The sequence below is a fragment of the Oncorhynchus mykiss genome, chromosome 27 (genome assembly GCF_057628025.1).
Source record: "Oncorhynchus mykiss isolate SJ-2025 chromosome 27, ASM5762802v1, whole genome shotgun sequence".
Taxonomy (NCBI): domain Eukaryota; kingdom Metazoa; phylum Chordata; class Actinopteri; order Salmoniformes; family Salmonidae; genus Oncorhynchus; species Oncorhynchus mykiss.
This window is the reverse complement of record NC_143048.1, coordinates 21,668,719-21,696,356: the sequence shown is the minus strand read 5'-3', so window position 1 is coordinate 21,696,356 and position 27,638 is coordinate 21,668,719. Positions and strand designations below refer to the sequence as shown.

At 42.4% G+C, this 27,638-nt stretch overlaps 1 protein-coding gene across 5 annotated transcripts in view; it reads left to right on the top strand.

Moving 5' to 3' along the window:
* si:ch211-149e23.4 (nectin-3-like protein) overlaps positions 1–27,638 on the top strand; it is a 107,985-nt gene that overhangs the window by 43,640 nt on the left and 36,707 nt on the right. For all 5 annotated transcript variants that reach the window (XM_090223574.1, XM_021587951.3, XM_021587952.3 and 2 more), the window contains exons 3-6: positions 5,846–6,030; positions 14,415–14,529; positions 17,417–17,534; positions 17,782–17,933. In XM_090223574.1, the coding sequence (XP_090079700.1) occupies positions 5,846–6,030; positions 14,415–14,529; positions 17,417–17,534; positions 17,782–17,933 (570 nt within the window). The remainder of the gene's footprint in view (positions 1–5,845; positions 6,031–14,414; positions 14,530–17,416; positions 17,535–17,781; positions 17,934–27,638) is intronic.

The window sequence follows — 27,638 nt, the reverse complement described above, 5'->3', positions numbered from 1 at the left end:
TCAGGCAGGCTCTGATGACTAATGAGGGCTACATTAAGTGCTGCTGTGACAGGATGCTGCCTGCCTCGACTCAGTGTCTGGGCCTCCACAGCCTTCCATTAGCCCACATTTACCTTTAGTCTTTCTGTCTCCCAAATGGCATGGTCTTCTCTAGTGCACTGCTTTTGACCAGGGGCCATGGGGAATAGTGTCATTTGGGACGTAACCTTGGCTTCCACCTGCCTTCCTTTACTCTGTGTTGTTGTTTATTGGGGGTGTTTTATTTCTTACCACTGTGAGTGGATACACTCCTCTTCTGAGAATAATCACTGATATAAAAACAAAAAGCTCATAGCTTCCCTTTCAACAACGGTTGTAAGAATGTAATAGTCTTGGACAGATTTGAATCTTATAAGAGGAGTGCAGTGTACATTCAGGTAATGAAACCCCCCCCACCCCCCATTCTCTCTTTCTCGTTCTGTCTCTCTCTCCCACCCCCTTCCTTCTAACCTTACAAAAGGCAAAGGGTTACATTTTAATGGTAGGAGGAGCTTTGCTACTTGAGCCTCAAGCCCCCACCTGTAAACAATGGCAAAGGAATAATACACCAGCACCGAAACTCTGAGAATTAGAATGACCTTTTGTTTGGGATTGGTATTGCTGACAAGGAAGTGAGAAACATTATGCATTTTTCTAAGAGACTGAGTTTCTGCTAAGACTTAAAAGAGAAAACAAGACAACACTTAAAAAAGCTGCATTAATGAAGATGTCAAGTGATGATACTAGGCCTGACATTGCGGCAAACTCCACAGTCTGGCCCAGTCCCACTTTAACTTTCTGAGTTATTGTATCATCAAACCATAAGCGGTCTTCTACTCAGGCACAGATCTCTCTGTATGACTCACTGATAGCCATGTTTTACTGTCCATGACATGCATTTGATGTGGAGCAATAACATCTTCTCTTTTCAGCTGAGTCATAAAAACTAAAAAGAACATAACCTTGCAGCAGTGCAGTGACATGGCAAGACTTGTTCAATTGTTGAGGGTCAAATTAAATGTGTATGTTTTATTGTTAGAAGTTGTTTCATTAGATAATCAAAATATCCATTCTCTATGATTTACTTGATCATCCAATGAGCCCCATAAATGCAGAGATTGGTGATAATTGTAATTATTTTTAAGTGTACTGATTGAAATGTCAAAACTGTGGAGATACTGCATGGTTTGACCACTGGCCTTACAGTTGAACTGTAGTCCTGGTTGGCTGGCTTTGTCAGCCTTTACTATTCAGTTCAACCAAAAATAATTTGCAGCATTTTCATTTCATTTCTGCATTTCCTGCACTAATTTGACATAATTTCCACACTTCCATGTAGGGCTCCACGATATGGGCAAACAAGCTAGTCCTTAATTTTCAGTGAACTGTTGAAATCATGAAAATAGAATGAAGGTTGAGGGTTCGAGACCTGCTCCCTGCTGTTTCATTACAATATTCATGCTTTGCGTATTCCTCTTTGATTTATAAAATCAAATCAAATGTTATTGGTCACATACACATGGTTACACATGGTTAGCAGGTGGTGAAGAAGGAGCCTTCTTTACCACACTGTGTTGGTGGACCATTTGCTGCACAAACAACAAGCTGATTTAGGTCTACACCATCACTGGTATTATCAGCCTGTATCACTACTTATGTTTGCTCTGACTCATTACATTTATTAGCTAGCTAAACAACTAACTAGCGATTAGCATTAGTGGCTAACAGGATTTCGGCCCAACTTGCGTAGAAAATACAATCTAGCTGTTTGCATATGTAAGAAACACAAACTAATAGTGTAATTATATAATGCTAGTGGATTTATATTAAGAAGCAAAGTGAAAACTGCATTGTTTTCTTCAACTTTGTTGCATGTGCTGCATTGACCATTCAGACTGAATGCAAGTATCTGTCTCGTGTTCCAGGAACAACAAATGCGCTCCTTGAGTGACGGGGCGGGGCTAGGTCTGTGTGGAAAGCGGCATGGAGAGAGAGTGGAGAGAGATGACTCAAGAAGCGAAGTAAACTATAAAAATCTATGTTATACACTGTATCACATTTAACAAACCAAAACATTCAAATACCGTTATAGAAGGTAAAGTAAAAACCCAAACTGGATCGTGCATCAATACCAGTTGTCAGGCTGGTAGGTGTAACTGGTGTAGAAAGTCAGGCGAAGGAGAGCAGAGATGAGTGAAACAGCGCACTTTACTCGACAGCACAAAGTAAACCATTTACAAAGTGCTAAAAGAACGGTTACCACAAAAACATGGGTGATAAACAGCACCCGGTACAAACCAGCCGGAACATTCCGACCTGAACAAAATAACAATCACACACAAAGACATGGGGGAAACAGAGGGTTAAATACATGACCAGTAATTGGGAAATGAAAACCAGGTGTGTGGAAAAACGAGACAAAACAAATGGAAAAATGACAAATGGATCGGCGATGTCTAGAAGACCGGTGACGTCGACCGCCGAACACCACCCGAACGAGGAGAGGCATCAACTTTGGCCAAAGTCGTGACGCCAGTATATCGTAAAATAAGGTATACCGCCCAGCCCTACGCGTTCATGGGAGCATAGCGGAACTGGGCAGTGCGTGGGTGAGACAGGGCCAACACGGCTCCTAATGCCCACTCTCTGCCTGTCTGACGGAAAATCATTACCCTCTGCACTCAACAAGATAGATCTAAACCACCCCCTCCTGACAGCCTCTCCAAATTAGCACGTACCCCTGATTTGGTTACACTGGCGGGAAGGGGATAAGGGGGTGGGCTATAGGCTATAGGGTGCCATGGGTGCCATAACACAACAGAGCTACTGTGGTCGGTCAGTCAGTGGGGTGGGGAGGGGGGAGTGTTAATTAGATGAGGGTGTGGGGCACAATGTGAGCAGGTTGATTGAGATGGCTGCATGATGCCTGTGCATAGGAAACAGGTATATTTTTAGAAGAGGGAGTCTCTGGGGTGTCGTTCCACTGTGAGGAGGGGTACGGCAGATGTCTGGGGGCGATGGCCTTGTCTGGAGGATCTGTATGTGTGCCCCACATGCCACACTGTCACTGTGAAATGAAGTCCAGCAGCTGTTAGTGCCGTGCCCTCTGCAAGGAGAGAAGGAGACCATGGACAGAGAGAAAGAGAGAGGGAAGGAGAAATGGACATGGCAAAGAGAGAGAGCAGGGTAGGGGAGATTCAGTAGCCTGACAACTGACACTAAATGTTTCTGCTGCTCTGTCATTCTCTACAAACTTTAGTCTGAGACTACCGTCATTTAAGTTGTTTGTGTTGACAAGGGGCAGGAGGGGCGTTGTACAAAATAAAGTTGTCTCTAACCAATCGGAGTATCAAAGCCAATGCCAAATTTTCAAACCACTGCTTTACCCACGTGTGTTCTGGCTCTGGCCCAACCCATTGGTTTCTGGACCAATCAGACTGTCCCAAACGTGTTTGCGTTCAGTGAAAGGTCGGGGAGGTACTCAGATCCAGACTCCTTGCAGAGAACAAACTAACATCATTGGGTGTGGCGTAGCGGTTGGCCGGAGCAAGGAATCTGGGTAGCCAGGCAAGAGATTCAGATGAGTAATGATGGAAAAGAAAGGCAGCCTGACAGCTCTTTGAATCATAGATCTTAACACTAGAGCCAATTTGTGAAGTGGAGTAGTGCTTTCTAGCCTCTCTCCCTCTCCTGAACCTGTGGAATTGTGCTAATGAAATTCCACAAAATACACAACATGCACAGCATCAGATTAGCAAAAAAATGGAACTGCACATTATCCAAACAGGTTGACTCATGAAAGCCTTTAGCCTAGCGTATTTACTTCACACAAAGTTGCCATAAATTCAAAGCACAAGCATAATTGGCATTGCTGGACTGCAGACGCGAACGCAGTTAATAAACCCTATAGGAAACGCCTACAGTATATCCTATAAAATAATTTGTGTCTCTTTGAGCAGTCATTGTGACTCTTCAGACAGTCACAAATTTAGTAGGCCTAGGCACAATTCACTACATAGGCATCTCTGTCACAGACATGAAGCCTGTTAACAATTCAGAGGCATGAGGGAAATGTCTATCTTCTCCTGTCCTAGAGCCTAGGCTATTTTCCTATCCAGTCCCAATCCTACGGAGAAATCCGGACTACTGTCTCGCATGAAAATTCATAACTTTATTCTGTAGGTTGCATTATCAAAGCACTTCTTTCTCCTATGCATGTCAAAATACCGCTATAATGTTTCCCCCTCTTCTCTGCGCAGTCGCGTACTTGCTAGCCAAGTGAGCGCTTCGGTAGAGAATGTGTTATCAACAAACGATATGAGAGTAGATATCGATATTTTAGAACAAGAGTTGGTCCCTGTTAAGATATGTACCTTGATATTGAAAATATTCCACTCTTCATCTCCCCGTTATCCATGAGCTGATCTGCTATCTGTATAATCATCAACTAGATTTTGCCAAATATAGGAGATATTCCGTCATTCGTTAAAAGGAGGTTATCTAGCAGGTTTAGCAACTTTGGTCATTTTTTTGACTACTGTCACAAAGTTTGTATGATTCAACAACGCTATACTCTGGGTGTGCTCTGTGAAATGCGCTGAATTAATTGAGGAACATGATAACGCTCTGAATTTATGGACGGCCTGTTTTGCAATTCACAACAATGTCATTGCTGATCAAAGATAGTTACTAAATATCAGTTTCATTTGCTCTTATTTGAGGAGAACCTTGGCATAGTGACCATATCTTGGTTTTAAACCCTTTAAATGGGCACTTCTGATTTTTGCGGTATTTCTTTGCGGTATTTCCTTGGACTCTCGGGATAAATATGACTTATTTTTATCTTTAGTATTACGTCTGTCGGTGCACTAGAACAGTGAGAGTAGTGGTCTGTGAAACAGGTAGAGTGTTATGTTACAGCGGTCACTGTCCGTTCACATGGATCTGTTTATGCTTCTCTATTGAGAGAAATCTGTGTCACGACTGATGTCTCAACCCACAGTAACTCAGCATCCTCACAGGAAGCCGGTGTAACATAACCCTAGCTCTAAAGCACTGAATAGCAGCACACATTAACAGCAACCCAACTCCCCAGTTCAGGACTGGACACCACACAATGAAACACAGACACACACAACAGCACGGAGTATTATGTCTGACAACAACTGTTTTTCTAAGTCATTATGAACCGTATTAGCAAGCCATGAGTAGTAGGAGCAGTTTGAAAGTACAGCATTTACAACACAAAATCCATTGTTTTGGTTTAGGAGGAAGGGAATATAATTCAAACAGCTTCATGGAGATGCTCCAAAAGTCACTCTAATATAAATGTCTTGGTCGATGCTGCACAGTAATTTTCCTTTCATATACACAGAAACATGTCTCACAGACGTCTCCATCTCCAGCAAAATAACAATAAAAAGAGTTGAGTTCCCTTCAAAGTGCTCCTATAGTATCAGATTGCTTGGCTCATCAATTTTTAATAGATATCTGTGAAATGCAGGAAATCAATCTACTGTGTCTGGCAGCAGAGTGTATGAGTGTCCCATGGCCACTTCCTCCTCTCTGTCCATATCCCTGTCCCTGTTTTATGATGCACATTATTTATTCATCTTCCATATACAAAATATCAATACTCATTTTGTAATCTATTCTGTTTTGTCATCTCTCCGAGAGCCCCTTTTCCTCTCTCTCCCACTCCATCTCTCTCTCTTTCTCTCTCTCTCAATGTTTTTTGTCTGTATGTACAGTATATTTTCTATGCCGCTAAGTGAATTGCCTCATTGGGAAAATTATAGTTTTATAATCTTATCTCTCTCTCTCCTAGTGGAGCCCAAGGTCTACGTCTCCGCCGGATCTACGGCCCTGGTGGATGGTGGTAATGAATCAGTGGCGGCCACCTGCATAGCAGAGCGCGGCCGGCCTGCAGCCGAGGTGTCCTGGGAGACTGAGCTGTTTGGCCGCTCTGAGGTCCAGACGCAGGATGAGCCCAACGGCACCTCCACCACGCAGGTACAAACAGAACAGAGCTACTGCTTTGACATTACACCACAGTACCGTGTTTCAAACGTCAACTTATTCCCTACATAGTGCACTACTTTTGACGAAGGCCAGTTTTTGTCAGTTTTGCCCTAGTCAAAAGTAGTGCAAAATATAAAGGGAATAGGGTGCCATTTGGGACAAAGGCATGGTCTCACACACAATCAACCTCCTCATGGGGTGTATGTACAGTACCAGTCAAAGGTTTGGACAAACCTACTCTTTCCAGAGTTTTTGCTACATTGTAGAATAATAGTGAAGACATCATAACTATGAAATAACACTTATGGAATCACTTAGTAATCAAAAAAGTGTTAAGATTATTCAAAGTAGCAACCCTTTGCCTTGATGACAGCTTTGCACACTCTTGGCATTCTCTCAACCAGATTCACAAGGTAGTCATCTGGAATACATTTCAATTAACAGGTGTGCCTTGTGAAAAGTTACTTAATGCGTTTGAGCCAATCAGTTGTGTTGTGACTAGGGCTGTGACGGTCGCGAAATTCTCAGTCGGTGATTGTCAAGCAAATAACTGTCGGCCTCACGGTAATTGAGCGGTAATTAACATAAACACATTTAGCTTCTCCTGGCTTCCACGCCTACAAGCCATTTTTAAAAGTCTAATAAATCCATGTAGTATAGCATACACCTTCACAATAAATCCATTATTTATGTTAGACAGGTCTAAAGAAGCATGATATGAAGAAAATGTAGTCTATTTCAGAAGAAAAGAATAGCATACTCTGAGTTGTCCTTATGTTAGGTCCTGATGTGGCTATGCCAAATGGCTGTGGGCTACACTAGTTCATTTAGCAGACAAGATTTGCTTATAATTCCGTGCCATTATTTTATAGTATGAAGAATACAATTGTGATTTGAGGGAGTGTGCTCGTGCGGCTATTCTGTGTTAAGCCGTTAACAAAGGTACTCCTATATGCTTAATTTAGAGTTATTCATGTAACTTTAGTTATTCTACGAAGGTTGGGCTATATGTGTAGATTTTTTATACATTGTAAAGCTGCATGATGAGACCAATGGTGATTTGAAAAACGTTGCTTGAAAGGCATGAGCTCTACTTTGTTTTTTTGCGCAGGCTGTACACACTCCAATAGTTTCTCATTCATAATTTGACAAACACTTGATAATGCCTCGAATTTCACGTCAGCATCCCCTTTGTTGCCGTAATGCACCCTAAAATAATTAATGCCTTTTGCGGCCCGGATTGCTGCGTTGTGCCTTTCTCCCTGAGTGTTCTGCGCATTCCAAAGCGTCTATCACTCACACAGCTCTCCGTCACTTGATCGGGTGTTTCTCACAGGCTACAAGTGAAGACAGACATATCAAATCAAATGTATTTATATAGCCCTTCGAACATCAGCTGATATCTCAAAGTGCTGTACAGAAACCCAGCCTAAAACCCCAAACAGCAAGCAATGCAGGTGTAGAAGCACGGTGGCTAGGAAAAACTCCCTAGAAAGGCCAAAACCTAGGAAGGAACCTAGGGAGGAACCAGGCTATGTGGGGTGGCCAGTACTCTTCTGGCTGTGCCGGGTGGAGATTTTAACAGAACATGGCCAAGATGTTCAAATGTTCATAAATGACCAGCATTGTCAAATAATAATAATCACAGGCAGAACAGTTGAAACTGGAGCAGCAGCACGGCCAGGTGGACTGGGGACAGCAAGGAGTCATCATGTCTGGTAGTCCTGAGGCATGGTCCTAGGGCTCAGGTCCCCCGAGAGAGAGAAAGAAAGAGAGAATTAGAGAGAGCATACTTAAATTCACACAGGACACCGGACAGGACAGGAGAAGTACTCCAGATATAACAAACTGACCCTAGCCCCCCGACACAAACTACTGCAGCATAAATACTGGAGGCTGAGACAGGAGGGGTCAGGAGACACTGTGGCCCCATCCGAGGACACCCCCGGACAGGGCCAAACAGGAAGGATATAACCCCACCCACTTTGCCAAAGCACAGCCCCCACACCACTAGAGGGATATCTTCAACCACCAACTTACCATCCTGAGACAAGGCCGAATATAGCCCACAAAGATCTCCGCCACGGCACAACCCAAGGGGGGGCGCCAACCCAGACAGGAAGATCACATCAGTGACTCAACCCACTCAAGTGACGCACCCCTCCTAGGGACGGCATGAAAGAGCACCAGTAAGCCAGTGACTCAGCCCCTGTAATAGGGTTAGAGGCAGAGAATCCCAGTGGAAAGAGGGGAACCGGCCAGGCAGAGACAGCAAGGGCGGTTCGTTGCTCCAGAGCCTTTCCGTTCACCTTCACACTCCTGGGCCAGACTACACTCAATCATATGACCCACTGAAGAGATGAGTCTTCAGTAAATACTTAAAGGTTGAGACCGAGTTTGCGTCTCTCACATGGGTAGGATGCATCTGCTTGCTTCCTTATCCAATTCGAGGTGCATATTGAAGATATTGGAAGAAGTGTCCACAAGATGAGTAGGTAACGAACAGCTAAAGCTCTAGCCTATGTCAGTCTACTCTCCCCCATAATACAAAAGTCGACCTATTCTATTCTGTGCGAGAAATAAATATTCCATACATAGTCTGGGACAGTGGGATGTGATAGATCCCAAATGAATAGCATCCCCAAAACTTTTTTATGCAGTGTGGCTGACGCAACAGATCAGAATGTTTAGCTTAAAATGTTGATAAACTATTAGGCTATTTCTTCACATTATAAGCTCAGCAATGCGCACATTATAGAAGGCTATAAGCGCAAATGTTTCATTAGCGGAAAACACCATTATCAAAGTGACCGCAAATGCAATTATGCATTATGCAATCTTTATTGTGAAAATGATCTTACCCAAATTTGAAACTCACGCGCTGGATATATGCCAGTTGTAAAGCGGATTAATGTGCTTAATTTTAAGAAGTTATTTGGCCACTTTAGTTGTGATACAAACCTTATTAAAACGTATAGGCCTATGGGCTAGGCTACATGAGGTGTGCGACTACCATTCGAACAAGTCACAAAAAAAAGGCATTGTTTCTTATGCTGGGCATCATTCACAAGTGATAATATATCATTCACAAGTGATAGGCTAATATTAATATCAGACTATTCTTGATTTATTATTGTCTTTACATATACTAAATAATATATGTGTGACATTTGTTTTGATTTAGAATGGACCATTATTATGCACCTGTACCAAAACAGGGGCACCCAGGAAAAAATAAATGTCATTTATGCACTAAATAGTGAATGGAGGACGCTTTTCCCCTTGGTTTATTTTCATGCCAGACAGGTAGTCTGTAAGGTAAATTGTTAATATTCATCTATGCATGTTCATCTATCCTGTTGTAAATATAAGCAATGTGCTTAATATTAGTGCTTAATATTAGTAAAGTTGAGAAGTAAATATAGTAGGCCTAGCCTATAGAAAGCTGAGGGAATCCTCCTCTTTTTAATAGCGGCCATCTCCTGCAATTGCATAGCCTAAAGAAATGTTAAGCAACATGAGTTCATGTGCTCTCATGAAAGGGTTTGATTAGATTTTCAAATACATTTGATGTCAGAGTAATTCGAAGGACAAAAGAGTGCTGAGTACCAGGCAGTTAGTAAGTTTGGTAGACTACTAAAGACCAGCAGCAGCAGCATCAGAGCTTGGAGAAGCCTAATTACCATGACTAAACGGTCATGTGGAATTTGACTGCCTTCATGACTTGTGACTGCCGGTGTGGCGGTAATACGGTCACCGCAGCAGCCCTACTTTTGACAAGGTAGGGGTGGTATACAGAAGATAGCCCTATTTGGTAAAAGACCAAGTCCATATTATGGCAAGAACTGCTCAAATAAGCAAAGAGAAACAACAGTCTATCATTACTTTAACATTGTATAGTATTAACATTCTGTATACTCCCCTACAATCGAAGAAAAACAGCTTAATTGAATTTTAAACCCCAAATCTATTTTGCATGAAGAAACAACCTGTCATTCATCACAAACTTTGTGAATATCTGGGTTTTCCCTCTTCACAATGCAGAAAGATTGCATTTAATCAGTGGACACCACTCGTTTTTATTACAACACACCTGTCACATGTTTTCTTTACTAAAGTAGAGGCTATTATTATTATTGCTAAAGGTACTGCGTAGGTGTAAACACACTTTTTTTAGCAAGAGATAGCACTTGTATAGCCTAAGAAAGTAGCAGAAATGTGCAGAAAGTAGTTTTGAATGCATTTTATTGAAGGGAAATAATAACAGTCTTGGACTTTTTTTGTCAACATAGTGATATATTCTTATATACTGTACGATGAGGCATTCAACTACAAAATACTAGTCTTCTCCCATTCTTTGAACCATACCCCCACCCACAAGGTGTATAAACAACAACAATAAATAAGAATAAGATAAGATAATAGATACAAAACAAAAACGTGAAGAACATAAATCAATAAACTCTAATTAGCACATGTAGGACAGTATGCAAGTGTGTGTGCATGGACTTTGCAGGTGTATTTCTCACATGTGCAGGACATAGTATTTGTTTTACAGTTATCGTGTCTTTGGCATCATTAAACTGAAGATGAATCTTTATCAAATGACTCTGTAATTATTATTACGCGATTAAACTGATTAATCATGTAACTGTAATTGACTTGGAAGTTGGGGCACCAAGGAAAATATTCAGATTACAAAGTTATAATTTTCCTAATATAACTTTTCAGATATTTTCATATCTGATCAATAGTCTTCTGATTAATTAATTCTTCTTTACCTCATGTTAGTCTCATTCCAAATGTTGTAAATTGTTGGTTATCTGCACGAACCCAGTCTTCACTCTGAGTCATCCATACATCAATTGTCTTAAATCATTTATTTATTAACTAACTAAACAATCACAGAAGTGCACACACAAACAAACAAAGTAAATATGGTTACAAGAAATTATGTTGAAAAGTTTGTTTCTGTTGGAGAGTTTGTCCGCCCTCTCTGTCGTGGTTAGAATGGATAGTTCAGAGTGACAGTCATTCATGTCGTTATGGATAGATGTTTCGGTGGTTGTTGGTCTTCGCGTTCAATGATACCGAATTCCTAGCTGCAGACTAGTAATTAATATCAAAGACTTGATCTTATTCTGTCGGTATCGATAATCTAAGAGTTTAACCACGTGGTATGGTTAAAAGATTCATCCATCTACTCAAACATTGGCCCTCTCGTTATCGAGGTAAGCTGGTCTGCAACCTTTGTCCTCTCGTAATTGAGGGAAACATGGTCTGTTGAGAAATTCTCAAAGTCGGGGATTTATTCGGGAGAGCAGAAAAGGGCTGTCTCATGACGCCAGGTCCGAACTGGGCTCATGGGCGGTCCTCTGATTTAGTTAAACTCAAAAGGGAATTGGAGTTTCCTTCATTTAACAGTCCAAAATCACATTACACAATTTTACAAACAGTATCATCTTCACTCATTCATCTTATACAACAATTAGATGTAAACCTCATATCTGAGGCTATTATATAAACAGCGTTATGGTAATGTGGCCGTATTGTCTCCCATGAGTGTCACAAAATTGTACCAAACGGACCAGTTCGTAGCTGGATTCTTCACCGATATTTTATACCTTCTCCAGAACACAAATGTTGTTCGGACCTCAAGTTCTGTGACGTGGAAGAAATTCCTTTGTTCTCTTTGAAAATTCACTCTGTCTCTATACTGTGGCCATGAGGAGATATCATCTCCTCCAGGAATTTACGACCTCTCTCTGACCACAGCAGCCTGGGTGTAGGAGACAGGGAGAGGGGGATGGGGTGTGCTGTACCCAAAGAGGGCAATGTCATGACACAGTCATTCTTTGGGGGGGAAGAATTGGCATCTCCTCCTCGTGCCTGCCCCAGCTGCAGCCTCAGGTGGATCAGGACAAGAGTCAGCCCCCTGAACAGCTTTCACAAGTGTTGCAGAGGCTGCTGTGCGGGGGAGGCGCTCCCTTTGAATGTGTGGGGTTTCAAGTGACTTTCCCAGCTGCTCCAGGAACACCCTCCTCTTGTTCCGCTTATCAGGCATCCAGGTAGGGTTAATCTTGTTCAATATCACGAAGGTATTTACACATCAATGATGTTATGGAAGATGACCAGGGGCCAGCGGGCAGTCATCCTCCTGCAGCTGTAAGTTCCAATCACCTTGTCCAGGTTGTCCACGCCTCCTTTGTTGTGGTTGTGGTCCAGGATGATGGCTGGCTTCCTGTCCTCACGATCACTGATCTCAGCCGTTTTGTGCAGTGTGCTCAGGAGGACCACATTGGGAGGTAAGAAACTAGAGTGGTGGTGGGGTTGAAGGCAATCTTTGATGAGAAGGCCTCTCTCCCCCTTGTTGCGAGGAGTGCAGGGGGGAGCTCAGGATTGTTCTTTCTAACTGTGCCAACCATGGTGATCTTCCCCTTCAGGAGCTGCTGGCTGAGCTCATAAGAGGTGAAGAAATTGTTACACGTGACATTGTGCCCCCTCAGTTCATCTGTCACATCAAGCACAACCCGCATCCCCTGGTTCTTCTCCGGGCCTCCACTGGTCAGCTTCCCTGTGTAGACTTGCATCTTCCAAGGGTAGCTGGATTGTGCATCACATGCCACCCATATCTTGATGCCATACTTTGCTGGCTTTCTGGGCATATACTGCCGGAAAGGACAGCGACCTTTTGACAAAAGAGATTACTATCAGTAATTTGTGTCAGTGTCACAGAAAACAATCACATAAATAAATGATATTACAGCAATACATAATACAATTAACAGTGAAAATCACTTACATAGCCGATCTGAAAAAATGTTTTACCTCTGAATGGAACCAGTTGCTCATCCACTGTTACTTCAGGCCCAGGGTTGTAGAGGTATGGCAGATGCTCCACCCACTTCTCCCAGACCTCTCTTATGGCCACCAGTTTGTCTCTCACATGTCTTGCAGGTCTTGACTCACGGGTATCAAATCATAGCATTCTTGAGAAAGTGTGGTAGACTTTCAGTGGCATCGTGGAATGGAAAATTGCCCTTCCACTCTCTGCATCCCAGAGACTACATGTAGCCTCGGGACCTATGCACACCCGCCAAGATTAGCAGCCCTATGTAGGCACACAGGTCAATCTCATCCATCCTTTTCCAGTTGTCTCCAGGATGAATTTTTCAATGGCTGGTGTGATGAACATGTAGAATGGTGAGGCGATGTCCTGGGCATGGGCAACTGCATGTTTTGTGGGCCTTGGGGTCATTCTTATGACATGTTGTGCCGCCATCCTGCCCTGGTTGTAATATGGTGACAAGGACCATGTTATTTTGCTGTTCTTTGACAAAAATGTCTCTCTTTCAGCTTGGGGGATTTTTCTTCTTCTGAAGATGATGCATCGTGCTCTGGGTTGTATTCTTCCCCATCTTCTTCTTTAGAGACCTCCTCCTCTTCTAAATCATTATTCTCTTGTTCCACCTGGACAAAACAAATGAACACTCTAGGAAACATCATCAACTTTTAAGTTGAAAAATTATCATTTAAGGGGTTTTCTCTTAAGACCCTTAAGACAACATAAGGGTTAAGACATAAAGGTCAGTCAATGCGGAACATTTCAAGAACTTTAAAAGTTTCAAGTGCCGTCGCAAAAACCATCAAGCTCTATGATGAAATTGGCTCTCATGAGGACCGCCACAGGAAAGGAAGATCCAGAGTTACCTCTGCTGCAGAGGATAAGTTCATGAGTTACCAGCCTCAGAAATGGCAGTCAAAATAAATGCTTCACAGAGTTCAAGTAAAATACACATCTCAACATCAACTGTTCAGAGGAGACTGCATAAGTCAGGCCTTCATGGTCAAATTGCTACAAAGAAACCACTAATATGAAGAGGAGACTTGCTTGGGCCAAGAAACACAAACAATGGACATTAGACCAGTGGAAATCTGTCCATTGGTCTGAGGAGTCCAAATTTTTGATTTTTGGTCCCAATCGCCATGTCTTTCTGAGACGCAGAGTAGGTGAACGGATGATCTCCCCTTGTGTGATTCCCTCCATGGAACATGGAGGAGGAGGTGTGATGGTGCTTCCCTGGTGACAGGGTGGCTACTTTGAAGAATCTAAAATATATTTTGATTTGTTTAACACTTTTTTGGTTACTACATGATTCCATATGTATTATTTCATAGTTTTGATGTCTTCACTATTATTCTACAATGTAGAAAATAGTGAAAATAAAGAAAAACCCTTGAATGAGTAAGTGTGTCCAAACTTTTGACTGGTACTGTATATAGATCATGAAGCAGGCATGCAAAGCTCACACAAACACTCTTTAAACAAGCTTAAATATTTACACGTCTAACAACATGTCGCCTCCACCACCCAGGTGCGCTACGTGTTGGAGCCACGGAGACACTCCCAGGGCCACACGCTCACCTGCGTGGTGCGCCACCCGGCCCTGCAGACTGAGTTCAGGATACCCTACGTGCTCAATGTGCAGTGTGAGTGTTTTACATTTCTTTCATTTAACCTTTATTTAACTAGGCAAGTCAGTTGAGAACAAATTTGTATTTACAATGACGGTGTTTGGGGGGACCAGGCGGACAGGGCAGCAGAGCAGTAGGGTCATTGAAATGGAACAATTAGATCATCTTTTACATGATTAGTACAGTGCATTCGGAAAGTATTCAGACCCCTTGCCTTTTCCCACATTTTGTTACCGTTACAGCCTTATTCTAAAATTGATTTAAAAAAAAATCCTCATCAATCTACACACAATACCCCATAATGACAAAGTGAAAACATGTTTTTAGAAATTTTAGAAAATGTATTAAAAATCAAAAACACCTTATTTACATAAGTATTATCAGACCCTTTGCAATGAGACTCGAAAGTGAGCTCAGGTGCATCTTGTTTCCGTTGATCACCCTTGATATGTTTCTACAACTTAATTGGAGTTCACCTGTGGTAAGTTCAATTGACTGGACATGATTTGGAAAGGCACACACCTGTCTATATAAGGTCCCACAGTTCATAGTGCATGTCAGAGCAAAAACCAAGCCATGAGGTCGAAGGAATTGTCTGTAGATCCGAGACAAGATTGTGTCGAGGCACAGATCTGGGGTAGTATACCAAAACATTTCTGCAGCGTTGAAGGTCCCAAAGAACACAGTGGCCTCCATCATTCTTAAATGGATGAAGTTTGGAACCACCAAGACTCTTCTTAGAGCTGGCTGCCCGGCCAAACTGAGCAATCGGGGGGAGAAGGGCCTTGGTCAGGGATGTGACCAAGAACCCGATGGTCACTCTGACAGATCGCCAGAGCTCCTCTATGGAGGCACATGACAGCCAGCTTGCAGTTTGCCAAAAGGCGCCTAAAGGACTCAGACCATGAGAAACAAGATTCTCTGGTCTGTTGAAACCAGGATTGAACTCTTTGGCCTGAATACCAAGCATCACGTCTGGAGGAAACCTGGCACCATCCCTAATGTGAAGGATGGTGGTGGCAGCATCATGCTGTAGGGATGTTTTTCAGTGGCAGGGACTGGGAGATTGGTCAGGATTGAGGAAAAGATTAACAGAGTAAAGTACAGAGAGATCTTTGATGAAAACCTGCTCCAGGACCTCAGACTGTGGCGAAGGTTCACCTTCCAACAGGACAGCAAACCTAAGCACACAGCCAAGACAATGCAGGAGTGGCTTCGGGAAAAGCCTCTGAATGTCCTTGAGTGGCCCAGCCAGAGCCCGGACTTGAACCCGATCTCACATCTCTGGAGAGACCTGAAAATAACTGTGCAGCGACACTCTTGAGAGGATCTGCAGAGAAGAATGGGAGAAACTCCCCAAATACAGGTGTGCCAAGCTTGTAGCGTCATACCCAAGAAGACTCGAGTCTGTAATCGCCGCCAAAGGTGCTTAAGTAAATGTGTTATTTCATTATTTTTTTATATACATTTACAAAAATGTCTGAACGTGTTTTTCCCTTGTCATTATGGGGTATTGTGTGTCGATGAGGGTTTAAAAAAAAAAAAAAAAATATTTTTACAACAAGGCTGTAACGTATCAAAATGTGGAAAAAGTCAAGGGGTCTGAATTCTTTCTGAATGCACTGTATATAGAGCTGTGTGCCACTATGACAAGGAGAGGGGTAGCTCGCTATCTTTGTGTTCTGTTTGAGAGGGGTTGCTGTGCTGATAGGTGGGCTTTATGGTAGATGGTTTGTCTTGTCTCAGATACAGCTGCTGCTCATATTTCAGCATGCGCTCTCTGACTACATAAAGATTTAGACAACTGCCACATGTGTCAGTGAAGGGCTGCTGTCTGTATCTGATCTATAATCTGTATATGTCGATAGCCTGTTTTACAGTGCAGTATGCTCAGAGACCAGACCGACTCCCCATCTTCCCTCGTTTCCTCATAAAAGGGCCATTAAAGAGTAATCTTAATTTTATAATCATTGATGCATGCTTCCTTGGCAACCTGAACTGATGAATAGTGTATAGTATCTGTTTGGACTATGTGAGTGCAGGTTAATGAAGGTGTTTTATGAAATATTGATCAAGCCTCAGCAGCAGCAGCAGGGGGAAGAGAGGTGGGGGGAGGTGGGTGCAGAAGGAGGGAGATGCAGAAAGGCGAGGTTAATACAGGAAGAGAAAGGCTTTGGAACTCAATAAATCATGTCAAATGCAGAGGCAGGGGATTTTTAAGTGCAAAAGAAGCACCACAAACAAACAAAGTGCAAAGGTCAACATGACGCATTCATAACGTCTTGTTCCCTGCCCGGCTTTGTACTTTAATACATTCTGCCTGCTCACTCTTCAAAAGTCAAAAGGGGGAAATTGGATACCAAAGTCATTGTTTACTACATGTATTACAGTACAGTCAGTGGCATCTGTAATACCTCTGGTAGGCTTCTCTCTGTTCTGTTTGTTTCTGGTGGTGAGCTGCTGGAGAGAGTGGATTGATTATTACCCCTACATCTCCTCACTCTGACCTGTCTGATGTAGCCCTACATCTCCTCTCTCTTTCTCTCTCTCTCTCTCTCTCAACCCCTGTGCTGTAGAATCCTTTGCCTCTGCTTTTTCATTTTGATTATCAGTTTTTTTTGTTCTTATATTGCTTGCTTTTCCCCCCTGGGGCGAAAGCTAATTTGTCATCGCTGTACTACAAGGGAGCACATTGGCCATTGTGTACAATGCTTTATTATTATTTTTTATGAATCTCTTGTTTTGTGTAGAACAAATATTCTTGGTCAGTTGTGTTATTAATGGATCCTGATCATAGTGTATCTTATACAATAGGCCTACATGGTATGTACCCTAGTCTACTTTATTACAAAGTAGCTAAGTAACAAATAATAATTATAATAAGATTGTGCTTCTTTTCCAGTTGCTCCTGAGGTGACGGTGGTAGGATATGACCAGAACTGGTTTGTTGGTCAGGACAATGTGAAGCTGGACTGTGGAGCCAAAGCCAACCCACCTGCCCACCACTTCTCCTGGACCAGGTCAGGGTCCTCTAGCTAGCAGCTTACCCACCCACTACACCCCACAACATGCCATACACTGCCCGCGTCACAAATAGCACCCCATTCCCTATGTAGTTTGCTACTTTTGACCAGGGCACATAGTAGTGCACTATAATGAGAATAGGGTGTCATTTCGGAGGTACCACTACTGTGATCATTGCTGGCTAGTAATATTCAGCAATGTTTGTGTATCCCTGTGTTTATATATGATCTCCTTTCTTAACAGGTTGGATGGGCCGATGCCTGACGGTGTGGATATAGTGAACAACACTTTTACTTTCACTCGTCCTCTGGAGAGAAATGACTCTGGACTGTACAGGTGTGAGGTGTCCAATGACATCGGTCCACGCGGTCAGGACGTTCATGTCTGGATACAAGGTGAGAAAGTACGGCCTTGGTTAAACCCTTCAGGCCCACCATGAGATAAAACAGGGCCTGTCTCCATTTGCAACCATTCCAGACACCAGAGGAGAAAAGAGTAACATAAACACACAGTATTGGCACCAAAGGTTAAAATTGTTGTGGTTTTGGCAACATTATATATCTGTGATATCATCAGAGAGTGAGTGTTTCACCCTGTTTGTTTTTAGGAACACAGTGTGCACTAATATGCAACGATATGCCTACTTGTCAATGGGAGCACAGTGTGCAGCAATTTGCCCTTTTTTGTTTCTCTTATTTGTTGTCAAAGGTAATTTTTCAGGGTTGGACACGATGAGTAACACACAGATACAGTAACAGACGCTCCCCGTAAAAGGGGATGTGTGCTCCATGCTCTGCTGTAAGAGCTGCATGTTGTTTCCGTTCACTCATCAAGAGATGACTAATGATATTTACTTTAATTGAATACACATTAATTAATGACTGACTTGCAAAACAGACAGAGGACACCCCCCCCCAAAAAGCTCTATAAACATTGTTTTTCTCAATTTGTCCTCACAACAATACCAGGCTGTTCTGATGCAAGCGAGCACTGCTTGTAGAACACACAGCCAGCAGCTTCCCCATCCCCGCTCCCTCTCCTCTCGTCTCCCTCCTCCACCTCTCAGCACATATGAAAGCTGCAGGCTAAGGTTAAATCTAGACTTGGTTTCCTCTATCGTAATCGCTCCTCTTTCACCCCAGCTGCCAAACTAACCCTGATTCAGATCACCATCCTACCCATGCTAGATTACAGAGACATAATTTATAGATTGGCAGGTAAGGGTGCACTCGAGCGGCTAGATGTTCTTCACCATTCGGCCATCAGATTTGCCACCAATGATCCTTATAGGACACTTCACTGCACTCTATACTCCTCTGTAAACTGGTCATCTCTGTATACCTGTCGCAAGACCCACTGGTTGATGCTTATTTATAAAACTTTCTTAGGCCTCACTTCCCCCTGTCTGAGATATCTACTGCAGCCCACATCCTCCACATATAACACCTGCTCTGCCAGTCACATTCTGTTATAGATCCCCAAAGCACACACATCCATGGGTCGCTCCTCTTTTCAGTTCGCTGCAGCTAGCGACTGGAACGAGCTGCAACAAACACTCAAACTGTAGGGCCCTATGATTTCCTAGATTAGGATAATGCGAACGAAATCACGGAATTTGGTAATAAAAATGGAATCAACTGTAAAACTTGGTATATTGCAGAATTTTCCATAATTTGGCTGATTATTGTAGTAATTTAAATGATTTCATAATTGTAAAATTACAGACGAGTAGGCCTAGAGAAATAATTCAGTTTTCGATTGGGGTGTTTTGGGGGGGAGGGGGTTGGTCGATCATGCGTAGGAACCTTACGTCACCTCACAACTTGGCTGTCACTTTGAGAAACATGTCGAAGAGGCGCCAATTCGTCAAAAAAACTAAAAAATTCGACCCTAACCCCTAAATTCAGAGCAGAGCAATACCCAATGGACTATTATGAGTCAGGCGATAAGCTGTTTTGCAAATTCTGTCAACATACTATTGATTGGACCTGTAAAAATACATGTGACAGCCTTTTAAAGTCTGAAGCCCATGTGAAGAACAGGGAAAAGCACTGTGTTACACGGAACCAAACCAGCTACGCTACGCGTGCGCCATTGTGCATATATTTATTTTGACAACCCACACCAAAAGTGATCACGACACGCAGGTTAAATTATCAAAACAAACTCTGAACCAATTATATTCATCTGAGGACAGGTCGAAAAGCATTGAACATTTATGGCAATTTTAGCTAGCTAGCTTGCTGTGGCTAGCTAATTTGTCCTGGGATATAAACATTGAGTTGGTTATTTTACCTGAAATGCACAAGGTCCTTTACTCCACCAATTAATCCAAACATAAAACGGTAAACCGAGTCGTTTCTAGTCATCTCTCCTCCTTCCAGGCCTTTTCTTCTCTTGATTTTATATTGCGATTGGCAACTTTCATAAATTAGGTGCATTACCGCCACTGACCTCATTTGTCTTTCAGTCACCCACGTGGGTATAACCAATGAGGAGATGGCACCTGCTTCTATAAACCAATGAGGAGATGGGAGAGGCAGGACTTGCAGCGCGATCTGCTCCAGAAATAGAACTGACTTGGCAACGCAGACGCTCGTTGGCGCGCAGGAGTAGTGTGGGTGCAATAATTGAATAATATATAATATATATATTCTACATTTATTTTGCAACTCTGTAACACTGTTGTTTTGAAAGAGCATATTAATTAAATAAGAATTAAATGAATTAAATAAGTAAAGTGTCTGGACAAATAGCAAAGGCTCTGTAAAGGAGTGAGATGCTCTGGTAGAAAGTCAAGAGAAAAAGGAGATTTAAGAGGGTCAGACCAGTGTGTGTGTGTGTGCGTGTATATGTGTGTATGTGAGATGAGTTATTCCCCCCCTCTCTCTGGGAAGTCATGTGAGAAGATGAAACGTGCGAGCAGTGTGGGTGCAATAATTGAATAACATAGATTTCTACATTTATTTTGCAACGCATGCGACGCAAGCGATGTGGTCAGCCTGTTAGCCAGAGCATGCCTTTTCAAACGACAATTACTAGTGCAAGCGCATCAGCAGATTCAATGCGATAATTTATTCAGGCAGAGTGTGACATCCCCTTAGAAAAGCTAAGAAAGCTATGGCCGTTTCTAGTGAAGCATTGCAAACAGGGAGGGGAGTTACCAGAAAATGAGAGCAGCCTCCGTCAAACTCACCTGCCCCGTGTGTTCGACCAACATATGACTGCCGTTCTACTGAAGATCCGTGGGAAGAGGTTTACGGTGGTTGTTGACGAAACAACAGATGCAAGGGATTGCAGCGTTCGAACATTGTCATTGGTGAGTTAACTTAACTTGACAGTCTATTAATATACCGTTGCAATAGACTACATTTACATTCTGCAATGTTAATTGTCCACCTGCAAATTGTGATATTCCAAACCACAAGCTATCGTGGTGAAATATAGCGATGCATAATGTCAGCAGCCGTCTGCCTCTCCATCTAGCTAACTATCGCAGTATCTATATTGTGCTTACACTTAATTTAAATAACACTTATTTTGTCACAATATTATTTTAGGTTAAAACATCATTAAAGTTTAAATGTTTCCCCTTAAACCACTCGAGTGTTGCTATAGCAGTATGCTTAGGGTTGTCCTGCTGGAAGGTGAACCTCCGGTCCCAATCTCATATCTCTGGAAGACTGAAACAGGTTTCTCCCAAGAATTTCCCTGTATTTAGCGCCATCCATCATTCCTTCAATTGTGACCAGTTTACCAGTCCCTGCCGATGAAAAACATCCCCACAGCATGATGCTGCCACAACCATGTTTCACAGTGGCGATGGTGTTTTTGGAGGTGATGAGAGGTGTTGGGTTTGCGCCCGACATAGCATTTTCCTTGATGGCCAAAAAGCTCGATTTTAGTTTCATCTGACCAGAGGACCTTCTTCCATATGTTCGGGGAGTCTCCCACATGCCTTTTGGCGAACACCAAATGTTTGCTTATTTTTTTCTTTTAGCAATGGCTTTTTTCTGGACACTCTTCCGTAAAACCCAGCTCTGTGGAGTGTATGGCTTAAAGTGGTTCTATGGACAGATAATCCAATCTCTGCTGTGGAGCTTTGTAGCTCCTTCAGGGTTATCTTTGGTCTCTTTGTTGCCTCTCTGATTAATGCCCTCATTGCCTGGACCAGGCCCTCTCTTGGCAGGTTTATTGTATTCTTTCCATGTTTTAATAATGGATTTAACGGTACTCCGTGGGATGTTCAAGGTTTCAGATATTTTTTATAACCCAACCCTGATCTGTACTTCTCCACAACTTTGTCCCTGACCTGTTTGGAGAGCTCCTTGGTCTTCATGGTGCCGCTTGCTTGGTGGTGCCTCTTGCTTAGTGGTGTTGCAGACTCTGGGGCCTTTCAGAACAGGTGTATATATATACTGAGATCATGTGGCAGATCATGTGACACTTAGATTGCACACAGGTGGACTTTATTTAACTAATTATGTGACTTCTGAAGGTAATTGGTTGCACCAGATCTTATTTAGGGGGTGAATACACAGAACTTTTCCATTTATAATTTTTTTAAACAAGTTCTTTTTTAAATTTCACTTCACCACTTCACTATTTTGTGTATATCCATTACATGAAATCCAAATCAAATCCATTTAAATTAAAGGTTGTAATGCAACAAAATAGGAAAACCGCCAAGGGGGATGAATACTTTTTCAAGGCACTAACCTCCCTCCACAGCAACAATCTGATCCTGAATGATGCCTGGGCAGTGGTCACAGATAATGCCTCCTACTGCCTGAAGGCATACAAGGAGGTTCTGAAAGGAGTGTTGCCCAACAGTGTCCATGTAACCTGTCTCTGCCATGTTATCAATCTGGTGTGTGAGACCTGGCAGCGCTACAAATATTTCTCTGAAGTTGCATCACTTGTGACATGGATGAGATCTGTCTTCTTCAAGAAGCCTGTCAGAAAATAGGTGAGCTTCCTCATTGTGAAGGAGTTTGTGCAGGTCAAGGCTCCTCCTGAAGCAGTGAGCTCCAGATGGAATAGCTGGTTTGAGGCAGTGAAGTACCATGTAGAGCATGTTCATCTGTACAGAGTTTTTGTTGGCAGAAAAGTCATCATCCCAGGCAGTCACAAACATCCTCAGCCAGCTGGAAATGGAGGAGAAGGTTGCTGCATTGTTGCCTAGATTCTTGCATTACTCTTTTCATTCATAATTAAACACTAAATTTAATTATTTTCCTTGATAAAAAAATATTGCAATTTTGTGTTGCATCATTAAAAATGTACTGTTATATCTTATTAAATTGTTGACGTTTTATTCATTCACATTATTATTAGATAGATTGATGATAAAATTAGCATAAATCGTAAAACACAGAATTCAGAAAAATGGAAATGGAAAAAACGGAATTTGGGATAAATAAAACGGAATTTGGAGGGGGAAAAAATGATTTCATATGGCCCTAAAACGGAACAGTTTTATCTCAATCTCTTCATTCACAGACTCAGTCATGGACATTCTTACTGACAGTTGTGGCTGCTTCGTGTGATGTATTGTTGTCTCTACCTTCTTGCCCTTTGTGCTGTTGTCTGTGCCCAATAATGTTTGTACCATGTTTTGTGCTACTACCATGTTGTGTTGCTACCATGTTGTTATGTTGTGTTGCTACCATGCTGTGTTATCATGTGTTGCTGCCTTGCTGTGTTGTCTTAGGTCTCTCTTTATGTAGTGTTGTGTTGTCTCGTCATGATGTGTGTTTTGTCCTATATTTATATTTTATTTAATCCCAGCCCCCATGTCACGCCCTGACCTTAGAGATCCTTTTTATTCTCTATTTTGGTTAGGTCAAGGTGTGACTAGGATGGGTACTCTAGTTTTTGCATTTCTATGTTGGCCTGGTATGGTTCCCAATCAGAGGCAGCTGTCTATCGTTGTCTCTGATTGGGGATCATATTTAGGCAGCCTTTTTCCACCTGTTTTGTGTGGGATCTTGTTTTTGTATTGTTGCTGTTGATCCCTACAAGGCTGGTTTTCTCTTTCCTGTTTTGTTGCTGCTTATCATTAATAAATATGATTAACCTACCCCACGCTGCATCTTGGTCCGACCATTCTTACAACGACGAGCGTGACACCCCATCCCCGCAGGATGCCTTCTGCCTTTTGGTAGGCTGTCGTAAAAAGAATGTGTTCTAAACTGACTTGCCTAGTTAAATAAAGGTAAAAAAATAATAATAATAATCCTCCTCTCATCTCCCTCCTCATCTCCCTCCTTTATTTTCATGTTTGGCTTCTCTATTATTCTTTATGTATGGAGCATGACAACTGTGCTCTTCTTGTATTTTAATTTCCCCTTTCCTTCTAATCTACATCCAAACATAAGGACTCCTACTCTTGGACACATTCTCCCCTGGCACGCAATCTCTCTGATTTCTCACTGAGAGGGAGAACAGACTGGAGGAGCCTCAAACTAAAGCAGGTGGTCAGTCTTCATCTGTGAGTAGGCAGGGTTTAGACGGGTCTCACTCGTTCGAAAACTATGTGTGCGCCCCAAATTATACCCGGTTCCCTATATAGTGCACTACTTTTGACCAAGGCGCACACAGGGGCGCACACATAGTTTTCCAGCAAGCAGGACTCCAGGGAATAGGGTGCCATTTGGGACAAAGTCTAAAGCTTGGTTGACACCCTGTCCAGGAAGGACTTGCATTGAGCAATTTGGCCTCTTCAAGCCAACAACATGGAGGAGTCCGGCATATGCCGCTTCTCTCACTGAGCCCATGTGGACATGGATGCATCCAGACCTAAGCCACAGTAGCAGGCAGGCAGAGCATGTTTCATCCCCGCCCTTCTCCTTCGTGGCTGTCTCAGATACACAGTGGTGTTTCCACAGTGTCCTACATGGTGGGCTGCAGGATATGTGTCCCAAATGGCACCCTATCCCCTATACAGTGCATTACCTTCGACCATGGAGGGTGTATATTGTGCCTATATTGTCCCCTGGTGCTCAGTGCTCCCCATCATACACCATGTCCCTCTCTAGCTACCAGGATGAAATGTCTTAGCCATTTTTTGTACATAATATTTCCGCCATCATTTCCTATAACTTGGTACCCCTGCACATTGACTCTGTACTCGTTACTCATTGTGTATTTATTCCTTCTGTTTCTATTTTTTTATTTGGATTGTTGGGAAGAACCCGTAAGTTGGCATTTCACAGTTAGTCTACATCTGTTGTTTATGAAGCATGTGACAAATAAAATGTGATTTTATATGAGGAGATCTAGCTGGGGAGCTTGGAGGTGGTTGTCTTAAGGCTAAGGAGGAGGCGTTATAGATCAGCTCACTGACCTTGAGCTGCCTCTCCCCTCCCCCTTCTCCCGCTTTACATTATCACTGGTCTCTTAGTCACTGCTTTACAATTGCAGGTTAGTTAGATTCTTGCTAAGTCAGGTAAATTGCAGCCAATATGTAATTAGCTGAAGGCTATGCTTGCTGCCATCCTGGTTGCATTTGATCAGTTGTAGCTTAGACTCTAGTGTTAGGTGGAGATACAAAGCAGTCCTAGTGCAGCTTAGACTCCAGTTTATTTATTTTTTATTTCACCTTTATTTAACCAGGTAGGCTAGTTGAGAACAAGTTCTCATTTGCAACTGCGACCTGGCCAAGATAAAGCAAAGCAGTTCGACACATACAACAACACAGAGTTACACATGGAATAAACAAACATACAATCAATAATACAGTAGAAATATCTATATACAGGCAATAAATAGGCCATGGTGGCAAAGTAATTACAATATAGCAATTAAACACTGGAATGGTAGGATGTGCAGAAGATGAATGTGCAAGTTGAGATCCTGGGGTGCAAGGAGCAAGATAAGTAAATAAATACAGTATGGGGATGAGGTAGATTGGATGGGCTATTTACAGATGAGCTATGTACAGGTGCAGTGATCTGTGAGCTGCTCTGACAGCTGGTGCTTAAAGCAAGTGAGGGAAGTAAGAGTCTCCAGCTTCAGAGATTTTTGCAGTTCGTTTCAGTCATTGGCAGCAGAGAACTGGAAGGAGTGTGTAAGTATTAAGTGGAGATACAAAGCAGTCCTAGTGCAGCTTAGACTCCAGTGTTAAGTGGATTTACAAAGCAGTCCTAGTGCGGCTTTTATTGCTTATTTGTAGTCAGACTCTTGATGTTTCTAGAGAAACATGGTCAGGCTGCTTTTTGTCCTAGAGAGGTCAATATTCAGACATAGTAATCCCCTCTCTCTCTCTCTCTGTCTCTCATTTCGATTCAAGGGGGTTTATTGGCATGGGAAACACATGTTTACATTGCCAAAGCAAGTGAAATAGATAATAAACAAAAATTAAATAAACAATACAAAATGAATAGTAAACATTACACTCACAAAAGTTCCAAAACAATAAAGGCATTTCAAATGTCATTATGTCTACAGTGCCTTGCGAAAGTATTCGGCCCCCTTGAACTTTGCGACCTTTTGCCACATTTCAGGCTTCAAACATAAAGATATAAAACTGTATTTTTTTGTGAAGAATCAACAACAAGTGGGACACAATCATGAAGTGGAACGACATTTATTGGATATTTCAAACTTTTTTAACAAATCAAAAACTGAAAAATTGGGCGTGCAAAATTATTCAGCCCCTTTACTTTCAGTGCAGCAAACTCTCTCCAGAAGTTCAGTGAGGATCTCTGAATGATCCAATGTTGACCTAAATGACTAATGATGATAAATACAATCCACCTGTGTGTAATCAAGTCTCCGTATAAATGCACCTGCACTGTGATAGTCTCAGAGGTCCGTTAAAAGCGCAGAGAGCATCATGAAGAACAAGGAACACACCAGGCAGGTCCGAGATACTGTTGTGAAGAAGTTTAAAGCCGGATTTGGATACAAAAACATTTCCCAAGCTTTAAACATCCCAAGGAGCACTGTGCAAGTGATAATATTGAAATGGAAGGAGTATCAGACCACTGCAAATCTACCAAGACCTGGCCTTCCCTCTAAACTTTCAGCTCATACAAGGAGAAGACTGATCAGAGATGCAGCCAAGAGGCCCATGATCACTCTGGATGAACTGCAGAGATCTACAGCTGAGGTGGGAGACTCTGTCCATAGGACAACAATCAGTCGTATATTGCACAAATCTGGCCTTTATGGAAGAGTGGCAAGAAGAAAGCCATTTCTTAAAGATATCCATAAAAAGTGTCGTTTAAAGTTTGCCACAAGCCACCTGGGAGACACACCAAACATGTGGAAGAAGGTGCTCTGGTCAGATGAAACCAAAATTGAACTTTTTGGCAACAATGCAAAACGTTATGTTTGGCGTAAAAGCAACACAGCTGAACACACCATCCCCACTGTCAAACATGGTGGTGGCAGCAGCATCATGGTTTGGGCCTGCTTTTCTTCAGCAGGGACAGGGAAGATAGTTAAAATTGATGGGAAGATGGATTGAGCCAAATACAGGACCATTCTGGAAGAAAACCTGATGGAGTCTGCAAAAGACCTGAGACTGGGACGGAGATTTGTCTTCCAACAAGACAATGATCCAAAACATAAAGCAACATCTACAATGGAATGGTTCAATAATAAACATATCCAGGTGTTAGAATGGCCAAGTCAATGTCCAGACCTGAATCCAATCGAGAATCTGTGGAAAGAACTGAAAACTGCTGTTCACAAATGCTCTCCATCCAACCTCACTGAGCTCGAGCTGTTTTGCAAGGAAGAATGGGAAAAAATGTCAGTCTCTCGATGTGCTAAACTGATAGAGACATACCCCAAGCGACTTACAGCTGTAATCGCAGCAAAAGGTGGCGCTGCAAAGTATTAACTTAAGGGGGCTGAATAATTTTGCACGCCCAATTTTTCAGTTTTTGATTTGTTAAAAAAGTTTGAAATATCCAACAAATGTCGTTCAACTTCATGATTGTGTCCCACTTGTTGTTGATTCTTCACAAAAAAATACAGTTTTATATCTTTATGTTTGAAGCCTGAAATGTGGCAAAAGGTCGCAAAGTTCAAGGGGGCCGAATACTTTCGCAAGGCACTGTATATACAGTGTTGTAATGATGTCTCTG